General features: G+C 42.5%; 1 protein-coding gene across 9 annotated transcripts in view; it reads left to right on the top strand.

Annotated features, from left to right (window-relative positions):
* Positions 1-23,112, top strand: part of JARID2 (jumonji and AT-rich interaction domain containing 2) — a 228,194-nt gene that overhangs the window by 107,045 nt on the left and 98,037 nt on the right. For 6 of the 9 annotated variants that reach the window (XR_012774336.1, XR_012774337.1, XM_075493800.1 and 3 more), the window contains 2 exons: positions 6,262-6,333; positions 20,082-20,223. The exons of 1 other annotated variant lie outside the window; for it this stretch is intronic. Coding sequence is in view for 5 of the 8 variants with exons in the window: in XM_075493795.1 (XP_075349910.1) it covers positions 6,262-6,333; positions 20,082-20,223 (214 nt within the window). In the remaining 3 variants the exon portion in view is untranslated. The remainder of the gene's footprint in view (positions 1-6,261; positions 6,334-20,081; positions 20,224-23,112) is intronic. 2 more of the 9 variants (XM_075493796.1, XM_075493798.1) reach the window with 2 other exon arrangements.

Raw genomic sequence — 23,112 nt, forward strand, 5'->3', positions numbered from 1 at the left:
TTCTGAGTAATGCCCAAAGACCGCACCAGCATTTAATTGCATTTTTCTCCTCCTTCGCTCATCCCTCACTTAGCTTCAGTAGCAGTCGACCTTAAAAATATTTCAGCCTCTTCCTAGTCTTTGTGTGTGTAAACGGATGTGTTAGAGGTAAATCACACCTTGACATGTTCTGTTTCAGCCAGGTTGCCTCAAAAGCAGGTTCTTCCTAAAACACCTCCCTCAGACAGTGGTTGTCTCCTCTGGTGCTGTGAAAGGTGAAAGCGTTTCATGGCCAACTGTGTTTAAAGATGCTCTGTTTACTGTGGCTGCAAAGCACCCCAGTGTTTTCATGTCATGCCTGCTGTGTATGTGGAGAGATTGAAAGAAGCTTAAAAGTGATGAAAATGGCACAGAGGGAGTACAGTTTTTCCCTTTCTTCACAATGTGGGAATTTTCTTTCTGCTTCAGGGCAGAAATGCTGTCACAATGTTAGCAAGAGGGTGCTAGAGCAATGGTAGAAGCCTGTCTTCTCATACAGGACATTGAGGAAAGGCATCTGGGTTGTACTGAAGCGTACAGATGCAGGTGTATTGGATGGAGAGGGTTGAAGAGGAATTTCATTCCCTTCTGTTTTTTCCTGACCCTTGCTCCCTTGCTGTGATGTTGGGATCTCGTTTCAGAGCCTCAGGCTCTCTTTCACCCTCTGGCTCTGTATGCCAGAAGGAAGCGGTAGGGTTGCGCAGAGCCTCAAAACTGAGGCGTCATACAGGAGTGGGCTGGGGCTGGGGACAGGCATATTCCTGTTATGCAGTCTGCATGGAGGGCTCGATTCCCCTTCTCTCCTGTTGCTTCCTGTGGTGTGTCTGTCCAGGAACATGCTGTTTCTCTTCCAAGGAGAAGAGTCCTAACACTTCTTCAACATGACAATCTACTTGACAGGACAGTAAGCAAAGAACTTTTATTGTTTTGCCAACATAGTAAAATCTGGTGCTTTCTACAGTAGTTGTTCTGTCGCTTTACATCTCGGGAGGTCAGCAACGACTACCTCCAGGTGGAAGCCATGAATAAGGGATAGAAGTTATCAGAATGTGGCTTGAATTCCAAATCTTCTTGAAACATAGTTGTCGCTACTTTTGTTCCCCCATCCCCAAAATCAATTGAAGATGGTCTTTTGTGCAGCAATGAGGTCTGTGATTAGCGACTACTTGTCAAGTTTCATTTAGATGGAAACCTGTCCCAGAAGCTTTACCTCATCTCGGTTGTCCTGCAGGGATGAACTTCAAATGCCAGTTTACATTTGCCCGAAAATGACCTTCTCTAATTGGAATGGACAAGGCTGTCTTAGCTAAGTAGATAAACATAGCCCATTTGGAATTGTAGATTTAAATGCACTCTTTCACAGATTACGTTCACACAGTATGATGGTGTCCTTGAATATTTAAAGTCTCATTAACAAGAGACCAGAATTGAAGAGTAAAATTTCTTTGTGAAAGAGAGGTTTCTGAGCCATGAGCTGATGTTGATCTCTCCTAGGCAGGAGGAAGACTGTTTGGTACAAAGTCTCCTTTATGCCAGCATGGAAGGTGCTCCAGTAAAAGTAACATGCAAAGTCTTGAAGGTTGATTAACATCCAGAGCATAACACAAGGTTATATACAAAGACTCTGCTCATAAAGTAGAGTAAATGGGCCATTAGTTAAGGCATTGCTTAGTGCAAAAAAACACCTTTCTGTTACGGATTTAGGTGTCTGCCATTAACAGCCTGGAAGGCAGATCCTTTTTTAGAATAGTTGACTGATTGGAAAAGGGAGTTTAAGATACTGGCTGTGAACTTGAATATTGGGGTTTATGGGGAAGATGGTTTTGCAGTGCTTCGATTTCCCTGGTGTAGCTGGATGTCGAGATGGTGCTGGATTACCATCTGGCTGGATCAAAATTATAACTGCTAAGTAAATTTATATTTAAAGCTTCTCAAATAATCTTGGACTCAGTGGGGATAGCCTCATGAAAACTAAATTTGCAGGAAAACTTAGAAAGGAACAGACTCTCCTGAGACAGACAGGCTGCTCTTCAGTTTGTGCTTTCCTACTTCTGGGGAGAAATTCTGCCAGTACAGATGAAGGACGCAGAAACTTTACCAAGGTTTTAGGAAAATAGCTTTCAGCTTTTGTCCAGTGACTGCTTTCCCTCCTGACCTAGGTGGACCAGGTTCTTCTTCAGGCAACAGGAACCAGAGAGTAGACTGAAGGTCCGTGTTGGCTCTGTTTCCCTTTACTCAGGTTGAAAGCGATGGAAAAGTACTGTTTTGGTGTCCCCTTGTCACGAGAAGACTTGAGTTCCCTGAAGCGCTCACCAAGTTTTTGATTTGTTTTTGTTTTCTCTAAAAATGAATGCTATTCTGCAGCTTGAAGGAAGAAGTTAAGGAAAGGCGAGCACTCCTCAGCCCCAAGGTTTGGGAGCGGGTGGTAGGGCCATGTTCAGCAGAAGGATTTGGGGAATTCTTCCAGTATGAAGAGGGGGCAGGTGCCCTCTATAAGGCGGCAGGTTTTGTCCCGATGTGGCCTGTTAGGAGCAGAATAATATTTTGGAAGGCAACACCTACTGTCATAGGGAACGTCCTGCTCTAACCCAGGTGGGGACATGCCAAATGAAAATATGACTTCTGAGGAGTTAATCTGCTAACGTGTAAGAAAATTCTACTGATTATGTCAAAAAAGTGCCCTTTTTTCCTCCAGAAGCTTGTAGCTCAACTGAACATAGGTACCATTTTGAGGAAGAAACTGGGTATGGCCCTTCTGATTGAGACCTTACCACAAAGCTTGTGCCTTGATCAATGACAGGATTTCATTGCAGGAGCTTACACATCCATCAGAGAACTTAAAGACATATTCTGGCTTAGTATTTAGTTGGAAACTACAGTGAAAAATAAAGGGAAGGCTGCTGGAACCTTGTGGATTGCAGAGCTTCCTATGATGCATGTTTTCCCCCCTCAGGATTCATTCAAGTACAATCTGTGTTTAAGACTATGCAAGCTACAGTTTTACTTTACGTACTAACCAGTGATGTGCATGCGTTGCTGAATGCATTTTGTGCCATCTCTAGAAACAGAGCATCTCAAACCTGTGTAGGTCCCTGAATCACTGACTTCCTTCTGAATTGCAGAGAAACTGCTCCTGGTCCAAATCTAGCTGCGTCTGCTGCCGGTGCCTGTCATGAGGGATATTCCTATTTATACCACTTGCTCTCTGTGAAATGTAGGTCAGGATTTTTAGCTTATGATTGCTCATAGGACAAATAATTCTCAGATACTTCCATGTTAATACCAGAGAATTAGAAGTATTCCATCTGTTTGCCTATACTCTTCATTGTCTGTCGTCGTCCTTTTCCCTCCCTTTTAATCGGAAGGAGGAAAATGTGTTTTCCTGTTTCTCCATGTACTTTTCCTCTCCAGCTAACTTGTGTTTTTCATTCTGTCTTTGTCCTCTTATTTTCTTTGCTCTCTTTGAAGTGGGAGGGTCTGTTCCTGCACTGTGCTGTGCCATGAGGGCAACTCCAGGCTGCTTGCTGCAGGCTCAGTGTTACAGCCGTGGAGATCATAGATTTCTTTTCCCACCCCCAACTCCTGGGCCATCCAGCCTAACGTGAGAGCAGATTGGCCTTAGTACTTGGAGAAAAGATCTATAATAAGCACTGGGGACATGCTGGTAAAAAGCATCAGCATGGTATACCAGCTCAGTTGGAGTACTGACTGTACATTAATTCTCTAACTTATAATTAGCTATATTAAATTCCAGTTTTCTGAAAGGAACCATTATCAAATAACACTCTGTTTGAAATCTCAAAGAAACATAAGGAATGAAAGCTTAGTCCTCTTATGCTTTCATCTTTCAGAAGCAATCCCTATCTCAACATCTTGACCTACATTTTCTTTTTACCCTCTCCAAGAAACATTGTGTGGATTTAATGTCTCAGAAGGGAGGTAAGGATTTTTTTTATGCATGTGTATGTGTTGACATATAAAGTTTGGGGAAAACAATGAGGCCTTCATGTCCCCAATGACTTTTTTTTTCTTTTTAACTTGAAAGTGTTTTCCGTAATATCTCTGAGGCAGATTTTAAGTTCAGAAAGAAATTAAATGTAAAAAGTCCACCCCATTCTTTTACAAGTGGTCCACTTTTATCTATCTAGCTTCTGCCAAAGCCTTTCCTGATTTTACATACCAGTAGAGAAAAAAAAATAGACTCCCCTTCCTTCTCATGTCCTGCTCACCACTTGGGATCCAGTCATACAATTTCTTTTTACCATTAAATGGGATGGGGGGCTTTTGGGGGAGGGGGGTGGGGAAGAGGTGTTTGCAATGATGGGTTTGTTCACATTTATTCTCACCCTTACTGTGTAGCTATTTGGTGTTACTAATAAACAGTTTTACATGGGAGTTAAACCTTGACCTGGGTGGCCTGAGCATGCGATGAAGCAAAAGGCTGTCAGTGCATCAAGCAGTTGGTGCACGTTACGGGCTAATTGGGGTCCCAACTTTGCTGACAACAATGATTCCCGCTCCGTGTACTGCCCCTTTTCCAAAACTGCCCCTTGTCCTTTCCCATTAGATTGGTCCATCCTCCCTTGTTGGGAGGGTGGCTCCAATACCCATGGTGTGGTTGACGCTGTCCTTTCTGCCTCCTCCCACTACGTGGGGCTATGGTTATAAAGCAGGACGTCTTCTCCCACTGCAGCATAAATGTTGCTATAGCCTTGTGCCATGTGGGGACAGGCAGAATTCTTCTCCCATTTGTTCAGTATGGTTTTGTTTGGTGTTTTTTGGCAGGCTGGGGGGGATGTGTGTGTGTGTGTGTGTTAGCACTTTGAACACACAAAGTGCTAAATGCATGCTAAGGATTAATACTATTTAATCATCTTTGCAGCTTGAGTTGAGCTTGGTAGAGATGCCTTGAAACAGTGTAGGGAGGGAATGCTCTAACTCCAGGAAGACTTTTGTTGTCTGAACTGCTTCAGTTTAATATGTCTCTAACTTTTTATAGGGTAGTGTGAATGTACAGAGGGATTCCAGTTGTCATTTTTGTCTCTTTTTTTTTTTTCCTTCAGTGTTGTCACATCATCTTGAAAGAGAGTTATGCAGTGTTTTTTTGAATATCAGTAATGTACTTTTGGCCCTAAATCAGTTTTTTTGATTGTAATAATACAGTGGCGAACTTCAGCATACACACAGCCTCTTGGGTATATTTTGAAAGCTCACTTGCTGTTTTCATCCTGCATTTCTATGCTGTTCCATTGCATGCACTTCCCACCCCCTCACTCCCATTTCTCTGATGCTGTACTTAAAACAAGAAATATGCTAAAGGGGTATCAGTCTTCAGTTACATGAATGGATGGAAGGAAAATTCTGTGCAACGAATTCCTGTTTTTGGGGGGGTGGGGTGGGAATCGGTATTCTTTAAAAATTGCAAGATAGTACTTTATCTCCTTTGCTTATTTGGAAAGACAAAATTGTTAAATACACATCACTGTATAGTCTTGACTGTATAAGTGTGTGATGATGGTCATTCCAAGATTTCTGTTAAGTCAGGAAGCAGATAATGTTTCACTTTGCCTTCTGATGCCCCAAAACATGAGCAAAAAAAGCTGTTTAATAGCAGCAGAGTATTTCATGGCAGTGGAATTTCTTTAACTCCTCTGGGAGGGCGGTGTGGCGGGAAGTCTCCTTAACATTTCAGAAGCTCTTTCTCCAGCCTCAGGTTTTCAAGTGGCTGGCCCCCTACCCCAGCTCTCATCTCTTCTCCCTGTGGTTCGCCTGTAGAGCTCACAAAAGGGAGGTGAAAGTAAGGTTAAGCTGCTGGTCTCAAGAGCTAGAAATAGAGATGGAAATTGCTTGGCATTTGAGGAGCGTTTCCTTAAAGGCTGTTAGAGCGCTGACGTTTCATATGCCAATGCTTTGGAGAACTGCGTTAATGCTGGTGAGAATCAGTTGTCCCCCGAATTAAAATGAGAACGGTCTCCACATACTCTCTGGCAGGTGGCTGAAGTTTATGTTATCTTATGCATTTAAGCTTGTGTTGCTCTTGCGTTGACCTGTATGTCATTCCTGTGGAGAGATACTTGGAGCTCAGCTGACGGTCGAGCATGGGCTCCTCCTGCTTTGTCCCCTCACCTGCTCTCCAGTCACTGCAGCACTGGAGCTGGTCTGGGAGGGCAGGGGTTTCTCCTAAGCATCTTCCAGCTACAGATTTATTTCCCGGTGTGGTTTTTTTCCACTGCATGTGCCCAGCAGGTAGACAGCTGCTGTGCATCAGAGAGACGTCTGCCAACCCCTGCTGCCGCTGTCGACGTCATGTAGGAGGTAGGCTGGGATCCTTACCTTAGGCAAAGGCTTAATGCTCGAATAGAGGTGAAATGTCATCGCTCCTGTGCACGCGTATGGCAGAACAATTTGTTCATTCACATTGGGCTTTCATATTGCACTTGTGATTTCAGTTTGGGGCGGTTGGTCTAAACATTTTACTGTCACTGTCACGAGCCTCCTCTCCCCTGACAATACGTCTGCTAACAAATTACAGGGGGCTGAGTCAAAACAGCAGAGCAGCTCTTCATCCCGAGCATGAAATATACTCCTCTGACCTTTAATTTAAGAAAGTGAGGAAATGTTACTTGCCTGCCCCCACTAAAAAAAAAATCAAATAAAAAAAAAAATCCCTTCCCCCTGGGAAGGGGTGAATACAGTTCTGTAAGTACAGATTTCGCAGAAAGATAGGTGGGGTTTTTGGGGTTGTTTTTTTTTGTTGGTGTTTTTTTTTTTTTTTTTAAGCAACGTGTTTTTGAAAATATGTTTGAAATATGTTTGCTTACTGTATGGAAAAAAAACTTTTTATGGCCACATTGCTGTTTCATATGTTAAAATCATGCCAGGTATTTATGGCCACATTGCTGTTTCATACGTTAAAATCATGCCAAGTATTTTAAAAAAAAATTTATGTTTTTATAATCAATTTAGCAAGCTAGATGTAAAACCAGTGACAAGGAGGAAGGCGTCCCAAAAGTTCAAAGGCTGAGTTTTGGGGGCTTTCCAGGTGTTTGAGTTTTTGTGTTGTTTTACCTTGCCTTGTAGATGCTTTCTGTGAAGGAGAGGAAATAAACAGTACACTGGGTAGTTGGTGTCAAGGAGAAGGGTTCAGTCCCAGGAAAAGCGGCTGCTGGTTTTGCCCCAAAGAGAATCGCCTTTCCCTACTAGCAGTGAGGTGCCAAGCATCGTGGGAAATTTAGGGTTACAGACAAAAGCCTGGGAAACCAATGGCTTAAAAAAAAGTGTTTGAGGATTGCTCAGGCAGCTTTCTTCTCTCCCCTCCTCCTGGGATGTCACAGGGCTGGCGTGGTTGTCAAGCCTATGTTAGGGCTCTCAACAGATATGCGAGCGCTCAGGCTGGCAGGGAATTGGAAATTTGGCTGCAGGCAGTGCCGGCGGAGCATCCCGGTCGTTGCGGGAGGCACCCTGCCTCCCTGCCGTGCTGTGCGGGCTGCCCCGGCCTCCTGGGGCAGGGGAGGGCTGTCTGGCATGTTGCTGAAGAGGCTAGGGTGTTAGTTTAGAAGTGACTGTGACCTGTTTTTTTTTTTGAAGTCAGTGAATATTTAATTGCTCTAATCTCTGAGATCATAATTCAAACGCTTAGTAGAAGGAGGTGGCATGCCGGGGGGGGGGGGGTGGGGGGGAAATCCTTGTCAGCAAAAGAGGTTGACAGCTTGACTCCTGGAGCTGGCCGATGGATGATCTCAGAGTTAGGGAGGGCATGTTCACTAAAAAGTTACTGAAAATGTGGAGTGAAAGTAATTAAAACGGTTTAATTCAAATATCTGTCATATGTGACCTGAGTTCTTGTAGAACATCTAGCATTTAGCTCAATTATTTTTTCTCAGGACAGGAGGAGGACTTTTTCCCTCCTTTTCTTTGACTGAAAGCTCAAAGCATCTCCAGTGAAGAAAGGGCTGAATCCGTACCAACGTCTGCTCTCTGTGTGGGAGGGTCACTGCTGCTGCATCACCGGGTTGTGTTTTCTTGCAGCAAACAAGAGCTTTGTAGCTTGTGTCACATTGGGGGGAAAAAAATATTTATTCTGTCTGTCTGGAGGGCTGCCTGTGCTCCTGGCAAAAGTCATGAAAGGCAAATCCTCAATGACATGTATTAAAATATCAAATGGGACTATGCAATTAGAAGTATGTCATTCAGCGTTTGCCTTTCATGGCTTTTGTCACACAGGGGCAGAATTAGAGACAATTAAGCAGAGGATAACCTCCTCAAAAGGGCTTTCTGGCACTCCTCTTGTCCTTTCCCCATCCTTTTTCCTACAGCATGCTGCTGTGCTAGAATCCTCCTCCTGTTCCGGAGTCTGATGTTTTGCTCACTGTTGAGGTGTATGTAGAAGTCAAGTCCTACATTTATTCCTCCAGTCATTTAATCTAATTTGGTTTATGTGAGAAAGAAGTTAACTCAGGCTGCCTGTTCTTGCTCCTCTGAAGGGCTGGGCTCCCACAGACAGGCGCAGCGGAGGGCTGGCCTAGTCCCTGCCAGTGATCAACTTTGCGGGCTCAAGGTGCTGGCCGACCGTGGCTCCGGTTCCAGAAACGGGCCTTTCATCACCTCCATCAGCTGAGATCATGAGCCCGTCCTGTTTGTGTGATCCCTCACCACAGATCAGTAGGAACCATGCTTTGTTAGAGGAAAAGTGTGTAGCAAATGTTCATCAAGATACTGTTTTGCTGTTGTGTCCGGTTTCATGCAGATATGCTGGTTTTGAATTATACAGCCTGCAAGGGTTTCCTAGAAATCATAACAAATATACCCAAGCCTTGCTAAGCCTCTGGGTTTTAGCTGCACACCTCTCCCTTTTCAGGCTCCCAAGTATTCATTGCTAGCAGTGAGACATTGCATGCCTCTTTATTTCCCTTGTTGTTTTATTTGCACATTCATATGTTGTGTTTTCTTCCAATTAGCAGGCTCTTCCTTGCTTCACTGTGTTTGCCTTTACCTTCTTTCTTCCTCCTTTGTTTATACTCTGTGGAGACGCAATTGCTAATTTTTACTTTCTAGTGTAGAATAGCTGTTGTCTGGAGACATGCTCTTGGCATAGTTTTTTCTTTCTCATGTTACTTAAAATACCAGAATGCCTTTTTTTAAACTTTTTTTTCAATTTTACTAATCTGTCTAGTTCCTCGGTGCCAAGGTATGGGTATTTTTGAAGTGTGGATTTATTATTCCTTTGTCCATCCATTCCTAGTGGAAGCTTAACTCTGAAACAGGGTAAGGTATGTTACGGAGTCTAAAAGCAAATCCCAGTGATGCCGAGGTGGAGGGAAATAATTGACTAAAAAATGGGACTGCTATAGTGGTGTATTACAGTTAAGATGGATCTGTAAAAGTGATTCAGAAGGGGGAGGAATTGCCCTCACTTGGTGCTCACATATAGACCTAAAATGCTGACTAGCTTGCTTTACTTAATTCTTACTTATGAGAATAATCCATGCACGCTCCCTCACATGAGGGGATATTGGTGAAGAACAGGCAAAAATACTTTGGAAACTGAGTCAGTAACTTTTCTCCAAATAACTGTCAAATAGATTTAAACCAAATACAAGTGGAAGAAACAAAACATTTTAAAATGAAATGCTTTCTTTCCCTGGCATGTTGAGGGCTTCCTTGACTCCCTCATGGGATGTTACCCTACTGGTTCTCCATTCAGCCATATAATTCCCCGGTAAAGGCAGGATAAACAAGACATGATCGTTTTGGCATAAAACCCAAAGAATAATTTATTCATATGTCACTGATAATTTTGTTAATACCTGAGAACTTAGACTTTTCTCTCTCTCAGAGGTTATGCCCATTTTTCTGTCACTTATATCGCTGAACTAAATAGAGATAAATTCCACTTGTGGACCTGCTTGTGCCTGTAATTTCAAATAAAATGCATGTTTAACTCTGTTTCCAGATTGCATATGTTATTACCAAACGAGAGAAGATGTCCCATAGGACAGATGTCCTTGGCATAGCTGCAAGTCAAAGGGCACTTATTCTCCTTGGAGAGAAATAAAGCCACTCTGTCCAGCACCAAAATCAACATGAGGCACACACCACTGAGGGATTTTAATAATAATCCCACGTCTCATGTCGTGCTTACTGTCTGTACCCCTCCCTTGCACTTCACTGTGGTGGATGATCTCACAACCTTTATTTTACAGGTGGGCAAGCTCAGGGAGGGGAGGTGACCTCTCCAGGGGCACCTGCTGGGTGGTGGCTGCATCTGGACAGAGTCCAGGTCCCCGCGTCCTAACCGAGCTCTCTTCCTGGTGGTGGTGTTCCCTTGCTTCTGCAAAAGGCTTTATGCCTTCTCTACCTATGTCCCTCTGAACAGCAAAGGTCTATAGCTAGGATCTTGCATCTGGAGTCCTCTTGTTCCTCCGAAGCTTTCTGACTGCAGTCAAGGAGGCTTGGGGACAGAGGTGGATGCAAGCTGAAGACATCAAATACTGTTATTTGGCAACATGTGGGAAGAGTACATGGTCCTCATTTCCTCAGGGCTAACAGGGAGTGCTTATGGTACTATAAAATTAACTGTGTTTCTGTTTGTCAAAACTTAATGACCTTTACACGGCCTGGTACCTACTTATTAGAAAAGCTGCTGCTCTCCCTTTATCATACAGCTCCAGGGGCAATTGGTAGGAACTCGATAGCGCCATGGTACCGATAGAGAGGGAGCAGCTGGTAGGGTGGTGGCCATCAGCTCTCTTTCCTCCTCTCTGTTCTGCTTCATTCAGGACAGCCCTAGGTTTTGGGTCTTGGGGCAATCGTTCCTTGGGTTTCCTTTTTTTCCCCTCTTAAAATTTAAAAAATTTGGGAAAATTCAAGGTAGCTATTTGTGGTTTTAAGCTCTGACTTAGCTCTGCATTTGTAGGAAGGTGATCTTAGGAGATATTTATTTGTTCCCCGAACTATTTATTTGTTCCCAAGCTTGGGAGTTCCCCGAGCTCCCCGTGCCACCATGGAGCCCAGGCTGATGACCTTCCTTCTGCCTTATGAAGAATAAGCTGCCAGACGGGGTCGTGTGTCTTGCCTGGGAGAAACAGGGGGTTGCAGTTTTCATTGTGTCCTTAAAAGTGGAAAAATATCTTTCAATCAGAGAGGTGTGTCCCTTTGAATAATTTTTTTTTTCTTTGTATGAACCTAAAATAACAGAAGTATAGACTTCAGGTGAGGTTTTTCTCAGTATGTGATATGTTGCAGGCATTAGAGGATTTTTTTGTTTTAAATGTCTTCCAGATGCATATTTCATAAATAAAACTGAGGGGTGAAGTATGTCCTATGGCCTGGGGTAGTTTCCTGGCAGAATTAAATTAGGTTCATTTTTGACTGTTATATTCTTGTTTCTATCAGCTTAATACCACCACCCCCGCCAACCAACCCCCTCCAAACGAACACGAAACAAAACACCTTTAAAAGTGTTGTGTTGAAACACCAGAACGATATAATTTCAATTAATGCTCTTAACAGGTACTTGATAATGGGCTCACATGCAGGAAACAGTCACATAAATGTCTTTGGTTGCTTAATAGCAATTTCGGATGGAGATGTAATGGGAGTAAGGAGCTTCTTTCAACCTGTATTATTTAATCAGTTCTCTTTGGTGATCTTGTCTTTTGACAGGCTGACAAACACATCTTGTGCTGTAATGTCATTCATGATTGGCTTCCATAGTAATGATGTATATCTACATATAAAAGCACTCTTCTAGTCATTTATGAAGACTGTACAAGCTATTTGCTAACAGTTTTTGGCGTAACAGTACTGCTTTATGCGTATACTCTGTTATGCACCACAATCAACCTAATGTCCGGTGGCTTGTCATCTGAAAAGCCCACATACCGTTAATTACCATCATGGTGGCAACACAGAACATGGTGTGGTATAAACGACTATTTCATGCTGTGGCTTTTTTATTTAGAGACAGAAAACTGTTGTGGTTTTGCATTACCAAAGGAGATCAAAACAGCATTTTCTTTATGACAGCTATCCTTAAAAAAATGGACAGGGAATAGGTATATCTTATCCCAGAGAAAAATTTTTTGGCATGTTTTGTTTTTAAATTATGTTACTACCATGAAAACCCAGTTCTTTAGTCTCTAAGACAACCATGGCATGAAAATAGGCCTTATTTTCGAGGCGTGTTGTCTGTTTAATGTGTAATGTGATACCTTGTCATGCTGTGACAATGTGACAGATGGCATTTGCACTATAAAACTAAATTATCTTTTGTGCATAGCTGTACAACAGCTAAATACAGTAACTCTGTACAGTATGCTGATTAATGCAGACTGTTGCAGATGTTTTGGGGATACCAGTATGTTTTAACTTGGCATCAAATGATTAATGGTTTTATTTAACATGCCTACCAAGATTTTGGTAGTGTTTCTGAATGTACTCTGGCAAGTAAGGGCGTTTTTGGTAGAAGATAAATTTAGGGTTACAGATGATGGGATGTGAATTTGTATTGCATTGCAGCTGTTTGTCTATTACTTCTGGAAGATTGATGAGGACTATACATTAATGATACTTTGTAAGTAAACTTGTGTATAAAGTTATAGCTCTTGAAGGAAAACAAGAGCCATCAGTTTATTATATGTAGATTTTCATACAGAATATTACTTGCTTGAAACTAAGGGCCAGAGTAAGTATTTAAAGAGCTGGAGGTAGTAACTTTTTTCCCCTCTATATTTTAGGCATAGAACTCGTGTTGGTGGTCTTCCATGGTGTGGTTATACCGAAGAGTTTGTGTTCAGGTGGCACAGACTTCTCAGACCATGGTGTGGGATGGTTAACCCCCTTGCTTTCTTACGTTGCAATTACATTTGTGGCAGCTTTCCTAAAAGGGACAGTGCAAAAAGAAGAAAAAACCTGTTTGTTGTTGTTGTGGTTTTTGTTTTTTTTTTTTAAAACAAAGATTTCCTGTGCAACTCTCAAGACTGCACAGCTGAAGTTGGGACAGGTACGTTAATCCCTAAGGGAACAAAACTTTAGCTCCGTGCCTACGTAACTACAATCCGTGCTATTGCATGCTCTCATAAGTAACACTGTCGTCCCAGTGTGGTGAGAATGCTGCTTCGAGTAGATCCACTTTTTTAACTTCTTGTAACTTGTGTTTCTTTGTTTTGCCAATTGCCCTGGAAACTGGGCCTTTTGTAGTAGCCCAGAGCGGTTCAGCTTGCAGGGATCAGGGAGGAATGCAAGGAGGGGGGTGCCCGGGAGAGGCAAACCCAGTATCTCTTTGCAGTGGGAAGCGGGTGTCCCTCTGTGGTCAAGAAGCACCTGGGAGCAGAGTTATGTATTTCACGTATAGCTGAGATCTGCAGTATGGCTCCCCTGCCCTGAGCTGTGTGGACTGGCTGACATTAGGTGTTCATGCCATATAGAAAGCTGTGAATACGGTCATGTTGAAATCCCCCTTATTTAGGTCAGTTAATGCTTTTGATATCTTTGGCTTGTGTTTGTGTGGTGTTGACTGCTGATTTTTCTAATGTGATGGCTTTGTGGGTTGCCTCTCACTGTGAGAACTGACTGGAAGTACAATTGAATGTATTTCTTTTCCTAGCCGCCTTAGGACTGGGAAACAGCAAACTAAAATAGGTGTTGCTGTCTTGTTGTAAGGACATGGAAATGTTCATGCTCAGATGCCTTGTTGGCATTAGAGTAAGTGATGTAGAAATAGTGTTTTGGAAACATTGTGAAAGCCCCTTCACCCAACCACTGTGTTTAACTAACCACGTGGTACTGAGGTTTGTTCAGATGTTCCCCTTTGCTTTCCTGATTATTCAGTAACTTTAATAATGAAGAACATACCAGTAATTGTAATCTCATCTATTCTTAAAACCAACTAACTAACCTCAAACCCTCCCTTGCATTTTTTCCGTCTTCCCTTATGTTGTTGCTTCCTGCTTCTCTTTTCCTCGTCGGTTTTCATCCTATGTATTTATACTTACACGGTGTTTTATTGTATGGTGTGTTCCCAGGTACTGTGATTTTGCATCATATGTTCAGGTGCTCCCACGGCTTGCCCTGTATATGTGTGTCAGCCATTTCTCCAGATGACCAGAATGGGTTAGATCGTGGCTTGAAAATAGAGTTGTAGATTTCTGCTAAAAGTGTGTGTACCACCAAAAATGGTAAGGGTAGTGAATTTGTACCAATATAAATTAAGCCCTGCCTGCACTGGAATAGTAAGTCTTATTTGCTAGACTATTATGAAAAGCGATCTGCTTGAGTCAGTGCAAGCCCCCTGAAGTAAGCTCATTTAAGCAGATTTAACTGTTCTTTACACACACTGTTTCTGGTGAAAGGGACATGGCCATTGCTGGAGAAGGCTCAGCAAGACCTCCACTCAGTTAACAACTACAGTCAAGAAGCAAAGGGGATAGTAAGATGCAGTGGGAACAAGAGGGAGCATGCTCTGCAAAGGTTGTAAAGCCATGATATCCGGATTCTGTCTGGATCACCCTAGAGGGTACAGTTCAGCTCATTGCAGAACCCTTCTGGCATGTGAAAAAACAAACAAACTTGTAACCACAGACAGATATGAAAACATTCAGAGTGGGGAAGGCAAATAAAAAGGAGGTGGTAGAAGTCTCTCTAGTCATGACTGTGGTGCAGAGGGCAGAAGGGGTTTTTCTGCTTTCCCCAGCTTGTAACAGAGTGGATGTAATAATCACAGTTGCTGCTTTTTCTCATCGCAGTTAGAAGCTGATAAGTGGATTTTTTTTTGTTTGTGTCTTTTTAAGCGGTGTGTAACTCAAATTGCAGTTTGCTATCACAGCTTATGCGGAAGTTTAAAAAAGAATTCAGCAAAACTGTGAAGTTGACATTTATGTGGCTAAGATATATTTTAGAAAGGATGTTAAGATTTCCATGTTTCAGTTTTAAGCTACCCTTTTTAATTACTAGGAATTGGCCTTTCTTTTAAAGTATCTAGTCTTGATCAGTTAGAGCCAGGACAGTGTATTTAAGGGACCATAGATGTCATTTGATATGTGAGTTCCTGTATTTCTGACTTAATTAAATAATTCATTACTAGTGACTTAGTTAAAGCAGTGTTTATTCAGTGACTTTGAGCCATTCAGTGTTTCAGTTCCTTTTAAACTTTGGCAGCAAATATGTACTGCTTCACTCTATATATAAATTATTATTTCACGTAAGTCATTTTAATATATGAAATCCTACACTGACTTATAATCCAAGTTGCTGTACTTTCAAATTTAATTTTAATGAGGTTTAGGGTTTTTTTAAAATATTAAAAAATCTAATTTGACTTTTAAAACAAACACTTTATATTACAGGAATAAAGTCTATTTTTATCAACCCTGACTTATTCTGCCTAGTTATTCAGGCCTTGTGGTTGGTCATGAGTCCAGCTGCCAGGGGAGGAGTCAGTGAGAGCTGGGGTTGAGATGAGCCCAGTGGGCAAGGGGCAGGCAGCCGCTGCCAGCTCTCCGGCAGCTGAGAATGTAACCGGTCACGGGCTTTGCCATGAGCCAGGGCTCGCTGGCATCGTGATTTACAGGTTGAAGGGCACAGCCATGGAAAAGCAGTAGAGAAGCTATTTGTCCCTTTGATTTTATTTGGCTCTTGATGGCTTGCTGGTTCCTTCTACTGCTGGGTGTTCTGAAGTAGCCAGGATTGAAGAGTGGTTCAGCTCTTCAGGCTGTGCAAAAGACCATTTTCTGGCTCGGTTGCTTTTTCCTCTTCACATACATACAACACTACAGTACTTTGCTTTTAAGAAATACGAATGTTTGCTGCTTCCTGTAACTTGGTTAACTTTGGAGAGTCAGCCCATGTGAATGGGTGTACGCTGGACTCTGTTCCTGCAGTGCACCAGCAGACCTGTATGTCCCTTCAGCTGCACCAGTGCCAACTCATTAATGGTGATGGGCGTGCCCAAGTGTCACTTGGCACAACTGTGGGGTCCCCACCTCACCCTGGGGTCTCCAGACCCTTTATAGCTCCCAATTGATGCACAGCAGAAAAGAATGTGGTTTGTCGCAGTTAGAGATGGCAGGAAGGGTGTTTGAAGGAAAAGGTGTCTGGGGGCAAACTGAATGCGTTTGATATAAAAATGATTGAGTGGCAATAAACTTTATAACAGCCTACTTCAGCATGTGCTTTCTCTCCAGTGCTTGGAAAGAGGCTGTGGACTGTGGCTGTCTGTGCCTTTCATCACTTCAGAACGGATTTTGCAATTATGCTGGCCCTGAAAACCTGTAGAACATGACACCCGTTCCCGTTTTTTATCAGTATTTCTCATTTGTAGTTTTATGACTCCGTTTTAGGGCACTTGTTTTAATTGTTTTCAGCTGATGATAGCTAAATTCAATTATCTGCAATATTATTGTGTTTTGGGATCGTGCTGGTTATGATGAATAATAGTAGACAAACCTATATTTTTCCTTAAGGAACACAAATCATACTTGTCTTCCAAGTGCACTGATGGTTTGGCAGGGTGAAAGGATGAATAAAAATTGCTTTCCAACTGCGTGCAAGTTGACAGCCCAAAAGGTGATTTTCTTGACTCATATACTTCAGGTTGCCGGGTTTTACATATGGCAAGTCTCCAGAACAAATACTGCTTTTGGAAAACCTAATCAAATTCTGCCATAAGTTACTGAGTATCAGGCCTCAAATGATATGCTTGATTTAGACTTCTCTGGAGTTTAAAAATTGTAAATTTTATCAGCAGTAGTTTCATGGAAAAATGTAAAGCAAAAGTTGAAACTTTTTTAAGAATATACTTGGGCACTAGGGCTTCTAGTGAGGGTGAATTCAGCATAGAAATATAATCTATTGAATGTTTTTTGAAAGGTCGCCTTCATTTCTTCGGGAATGCTTTGAAGGGATGCTGTCACCCCGCGTCATATCACTGTCTTACATTACAAACCTTGTTGTAGTATCATGTGCTGGTACTGAAAATTGTATTATTTGTTGGGTCACAGTTTGAGATCTCTTTAGTGGAAAGGAAGTATCAAAAGGAATTTAACAAAAGGGGAGTGAAAATGTAAATTGGGTCATTTAACTTCTCCCTGCCAGTCTCGGGCTGGCTAGAAGAGACATTTTAAGGCAAAAATTGGTGCTTAGTTTCAACTTTTGCTTTGTGGGCTCCATATTAGGAAGAAAAAAATTGAGCTACCAGTTCACAGCATCTTCCCCACAAAAAAAATCCAGGCTTCTGCTTTGTAGATAGTATTTTAAAAATAGCATACAAAACCTGCAGGATGTGGCCACCACGTAGCCTCACTTCTGACTCCAAGTCAGGTGTCACGGATGGAGTGAGAGTGCACTTCACTCGTAAGAGAGAAGCAAAAATATACGTTATTGATATAGAATAGGGAGTTAACAAAGTTCAATGCGACAGTTATTTAAGAAGATTTGATGGCAAGGTACACTTGATTATTTACTGCATAGAGGACAGGGTCAGACAAAACTGTCTGTTTAGCCTGGAGAAAAGGAGGCTGAGGGGAGACCTTATTGTTCTCTACAACTACCTGAAAGGAGGTTGTAGAGAGGTGGGGGTCGGTCTCTTCTCCCAGGTAACAAGTGACAGGACAAGAGGAAATGGCCTCAAGTTGCACCAGGGGAGGTTTAGACTGGATATGAGGAAATTTTTCTTGACTGAAAGGGTTATCAAGCATTGGACCAGGCTGCCCAGGGAAGTGGTTGAGTCACCATCCCTGGAGGTATTTAAAGGACGTTTGGATGAGGTGCTTAGGGACATGGTGTAGTGGTGGTCTTGGTAGTGTTAGGTTTACAGGTGGACTCGATGATCTTAAAGGTCTTTTCCAACCTATACGATTCTGTGAAAACTGTCAGGGAGACCCTCCCGTTGAGTTATGAGGTTCAGAAAAGGACCCCTTTGCTTTCTAAGCTGCTTCTCAGAGACGAGTCTAGGTGTGGCTACATCCAATCCTAGTCCCAGACTTGGTCAACGATTTATGTCTGAAGGATTATATATGTGCAATCAATCCTTTATATCACTTAGCTAAGATTTCAAAGTTTAGCATTCTATTAGTCACTTACTGAGGATCTGTTGCGGCAAGGAATCTCAACCTCGAGGAGTAACCTTGAGAGGTGTCCCTACTCAAGGGGATATCCTGGCGTGCAGCCCGCACCCGAGCAGGAGAGCTCCAAGGGCTCTTGGGCTGCTCACTATTTATGGGGGTAGGATGATTGACTCCTGGTCATATTTGCATGCTGATGACAGATTTTAGTTTCTTCGGTGGGTGCATTGCACAGTAGCCCTAGGCTATTGTGTTGTTATCTGTCTCCCAAATCCACTTGGAGCCTGATGCAGCCATCATGACCAGATGCATCCATTACGACTGACCGACTGCCACTGGTAGTTATCACCTGAGTAGGGTTACAGGAGATAAAGGTCAGGGGTTTAGGGAAGCACGCCGTCACATCAAGAGAAATTTGGTGTAGTGCAGCATGAGTAAGAGCAAACTTTGACTGGAAAAAGAAGAGAGTGATATGATTTAGTGATATGATGCAGACTTTGGATTAGGCTGTTTAAAAATAGGCAATCAGAGCGATTAGATTGGTTCGAGAGCCCGCTAGCAGACAATGTGACACACTGAGTTGTAGTGCCCAAGCGAGCAGTGAATAAGTGGCCTTGTGGGGAAGGAATGTTTGCCCATGGCTGTGGCCGAGGCATCAGTACTTTGAGCAGACAGCTTGCTGGAGGAGGTGCCTTGCTCTTGCTCTGGTTATGCTTCAGTGTCTGTTTGAAGCTGAGCTTTGTTGAATGCTTGGTTATGCGATGAGTAAGTGCATTGGTGGTGCTAAACAGTGATTTTCCTGAAAACAGAGGTCTGAAATGGTTTAGCACTGATGTAGCATTGGTGGAAAGTTTTGAACTGCTGTTATTAGTAAGCATTTTTGGTTTAGTACTCTTAAGCCTTGCTGCCTGGCTTATCTTGGAAGGGGCCAGCCCCCCCTCCCTGTTTTCTTTCTAAGGTGCAGTTATAGAAAGGGGGACTGAAATGACCAAGGGAGGGGAGTCCTACCAGTGTTTCTCTGAGGAAATAAAGCTGTGAAACAAAAGTATTTTGGTGGAGAGATGAGAAAGCATTCTCCTAGATAAAATTGCAGCTCCTCTGGTAATAAGCTCTTAAAACACCAGGTAAATACTGAGCTGATAAAATTCTTAGTAATTTTCCTCCCTCTCATCCCAAAGCCTACTGAATAATATGTTACTATTTTAATTCTTCCTTAAGTCTGAGTGGCTTCACTGTCTGCTGTTGTTTGTAAGAGTCAAATTATATTACTTATTTGAGTAGAATATGCAAAATATGTTAAACTTTATGGTTGTATAGGGCCCAATGCTTTCTTCCGTCTATGTGACTCTGCTTGCTGTAGTATTCCTCCAGGACAGAAAAGGCACAAAAGGGAAGGCAGCTGTGGCAGACATTTCCCCTGCCCTGTGTACCTTTGCTGGCAGTCTGGAGTTTCTGTAGTTGAGTTACATTTGGCTAGAAGAATCAGAGTTGAGAAACAGACATTTGATGTTCACCCCTTTGGGATTTAGGTTTTTTTTTAAAAGAATCATAAATTGTAATAGTTGGAAGCAGCAGAATAAAGAGCAGGACGATGACAAATTGACCAAAGAGCAGCTTAATTTTATATTGATCTACAGAGAATAAAAAAGGCTTTTATCTATGCCAGTCAGGAATTCTGTAAAACAGGGATGAGTTTATGACTCTTAAGCTGTGTCCCTTTTTGAGTAAGGGATGTGACAAGATTATGGGTGTTTGCAGTAGTATTTATAGTGTACTTATCTGGGGCTGGGGGCTTACAGTTAACCAAACTGGAAACACAAAATCAGGCAGGTTCTTATTGGATACCTCTGTGCAAAATCAATGTTATCAGCATATCTCTTTGCCAGGTGGTTGCTTTGGGCATCAACCCTCTACTGTTAGTGTCACACGTGAATTTTTATAAAATCCATTTGGGACTGGTATTGCAGGTTTTGAATACTGTGTACTACTTTGTCATGTTTACAGGACTTCTCACTAATGGCCAATCTAAAGGATTAGGACCGGGATCAGAACAGCTGGAGAATGAGAAGGACGATGCATCGCAAGTGTCCTCAACGAGCAACGATGTTAGTTCTTCAGATTTTGAAGAAGGGCCATCGAGGAAAAGGTCAGTAGTGCATTATAATTAAAGAACAGCCTTTTTGCTTTGTCCCTTTTGTGCTATAAGGTTCTGATTATGTTATCAGTAGGGTATGGTTGCACATGCTGCCCTACCATAAACAGACTTTCCAGTGTGGAGTCCTTCTAGTAACAGTGAGGATATAGTAAATTTTGCTTCATCCATCAGTATAGATGGTTCTTCTTGTTTTGGAAAGCACGGAAAAGCAGTTGTTTTGTAGTAGGTGACTGCTAAATTAAATGTCTTAAGACTCTCCACTTCTGACCTCCCTCCCCGGCTTTGGCCTCTCAGGGACATGTCAGTACGTATGTGTGTGTAATTTCAAGGAAAGCGTCACTAAAGCAGTTAGTGTTACTGTTGTTATTTTTAATTTTCTGTGAATGAAACCATGTGAAGTTAAAAAAAAAAAAAAAAGACTAGAACAGATGCTTCTGAGAAGAGAAACTGTATGGTAAGGCAGTATGGTGGCTATTGGTTGCAAAGGACTCCTTTGAGATACTGCTGTAGCATGCTGCCTCCTCTTTCCTAGAAGTCAGTTATGAGGTTCTTGTTGAACTCTTTCAAGTTCTTATCCTGAATGTGCAAAATGTGGGTTAAAATCGTAGGACTCAAGCCAATCTATTATAGAAAATATGCTGAGAATGCAGGATGCTGGGAGTTGTCCTCTGTATGAAGTAAGTACCAAAACAGGCTGTCTGAAAAATACCATTTAAAAGAGAGAAATGGAAAATGCTTTCTCAACCTTTTTCCTCCATTCTCCTTGCATCCTAGTCCCAAGCCAAAACGAACTGTAAAATAAAGTTCTCTTTCAAACAAAAGTAGTATTCCTGTTTTCTGTGTGGCCTTATGATCCCCTGAGAAGCCCAAAGGGTAAGGAGAGTGGCGCTTTCCTGGACACCCTTCTGTTCCTGTACCCATGTCCCCCACCCCTGGTTCCCACAACCTTTTCTACCCTCTGAGCAACAAACTCAAAATCTAGCTAATATGCCCACTTAGCTCCTCTGGTGTATCAGAGTAAAATTTGTGTTACCTTCTATACTGGTGGAAAATTGCATCCTCCTGCTGGTCAGGGGAAAAAAATATTTGTGTGTTTATTTTTCACTTTATGACATATAATGGAGGCTTGAAAATTATTTCTGCTTAGAAATTTAGGTGACATCCACTGTAGGTGTGATCCTGAGAGACAGTGGTCGTTGTTTCACAGCATTGCCACGGTTGCTTGCGCTTTATCTTAAGGAATTTTTGCTGCCCTCTGGACTTGCTTTGTCCCCTTGTTCCTCAGCCGTGCTGACACAACCGCTTGCAGGGTCATACCATAAGTAGGTTCAAGGAGCTGGTTAGGATTAAAAATAATAGTGAGAGGAAGATGGATTGAGGCTTTTGGCCAGGGTTCTTTATTTTTAACCCGCGTTGAGTTTTCATCTCTTGTTCACAGCATGGCTGCAGGAGCACCTGCCAGTGCAACCGAGGGGGCATCTGCTTCCTCTCTTGGGGCTGGTAAGGGGCAGGAGGGCTTGTCCCTTACACTGTCCCTGCTTCTGGGGCCCTGCACAGTCCAGCTTCAGAAATCAGTGGGATTGCTACATCACCATCCCAAGAAACTGCATTTGATTATTGCAGGCGAAATTTTTTTTTGAGGAATATTTGCTAGGTTTTGGCTGTGGGAATTCAGACACTTGAGAAGCAGCTGGGTGGTTCAGGCCTAATAATAGGGAACTCAGTGCCTTTGGTACTTTTTGGGTTAAAAACCAAAGAAAAACAACCCCGAAAACAGAAGCTAAGATGAAAAATATCTTTCTGGCTTTTGTGGAAGACAAGGCATCATTTCAGTTCTTCTTCATGCATCGTGAACTGTTGACATAATAGTACGTTTGTTGCTGCAGTTGCTGTGAAGGAGAATGTTCCTGTTTTGGTTCCATTTACACCCTACACAGACTTTTGTCTACTTTTTTCCTCCCCCAGCTTCCTCTTTGCAGACAGACCTCTTCTGGGCTCCTTCTCTTAAGCTGTATTGCAGCATGTTTAGTGTTTTGATGTCTTCCTCTTGTTTCCTTTGAGGTTTTTTGTTTTGTTTAGCTGAATATGTTTCCTCGATCCAGGTCATCTTGGGATCCCACAAAGAGTTGTGCCAGGAATATTGAGTGCACAAAGGATATGCAGGAGGATGAGGAGGGGGATGGGACTGAAATGGGATCTATGGGTTCACTGCCTCAGCTCAAGTTTTGAGAAATTGTGCCCTCCTTGTCTTCCTCCTGGGCTTCCTCAAAATCAAACTTTTCAATTGTCTGTTCAGCTGGGTGTGCAACTGTTGGCACTCTTGTACTAAAATACACATTTAAACACTTTAGCACATACTTCATGCAGTTTTTTCCCCTCCCCAAACCAAGTATTTGTCTTCTCGAAATACTGTGGTATGTAGCTGGTGGTATATGCAGTGAACTGATTTTAGGGATTGGTGCACTTAGTGAAGCATATGTGTTTCGAACTTGTTCTATATAATACAGTAAGTTTTGAGTACCAGGTTTCCTGTGGTGTTTGAAACGGTGCATATATGTAAGTTACTATCTAGTTTTTTATGGGTTGTGGGGTTTTGGTGGGGGTTTTTTTGGTGTATGGCAGGAATGTTTCTTTTGGAAACTTGAACCTGTCATCTAGAGGAATAAGTCATCTGTATTTCACACCAGTGATGGAAACAAAAAGAGTGCTAAGCAAGTAAGCATAGTAAATAAGGGAGGCTGTTGTAAGGGGCTCCAGTTTGTGTTGTAGTTTAAGGCTTTGGTTTGACCTTGCAGTTCCTCAGTGTAAGGGCAGGCTGGTACTGTGGAGGCAAACAGTCTCTTCCCAGTTTCATCTTCCCTCCTCTTCCCAGCCATCATG

This window comes from Mycteria americana, chromosome 2 (genome assembly GCF_035582795.1).
Source record: "Mycteria americana isolate JAX WOST 10 ecotype Jacksonville Zoo and Gardens chromosome 2, USCA_MyAme_1.0, whole genome shotgun sequence".
Taxonomy (NCBI): domain Eukaryota; kingdom Metazoa; phylum Chordata; class Aves; order Ciconiiformes; family Ciconiidae; genus Mycteria; species Mycteria americana.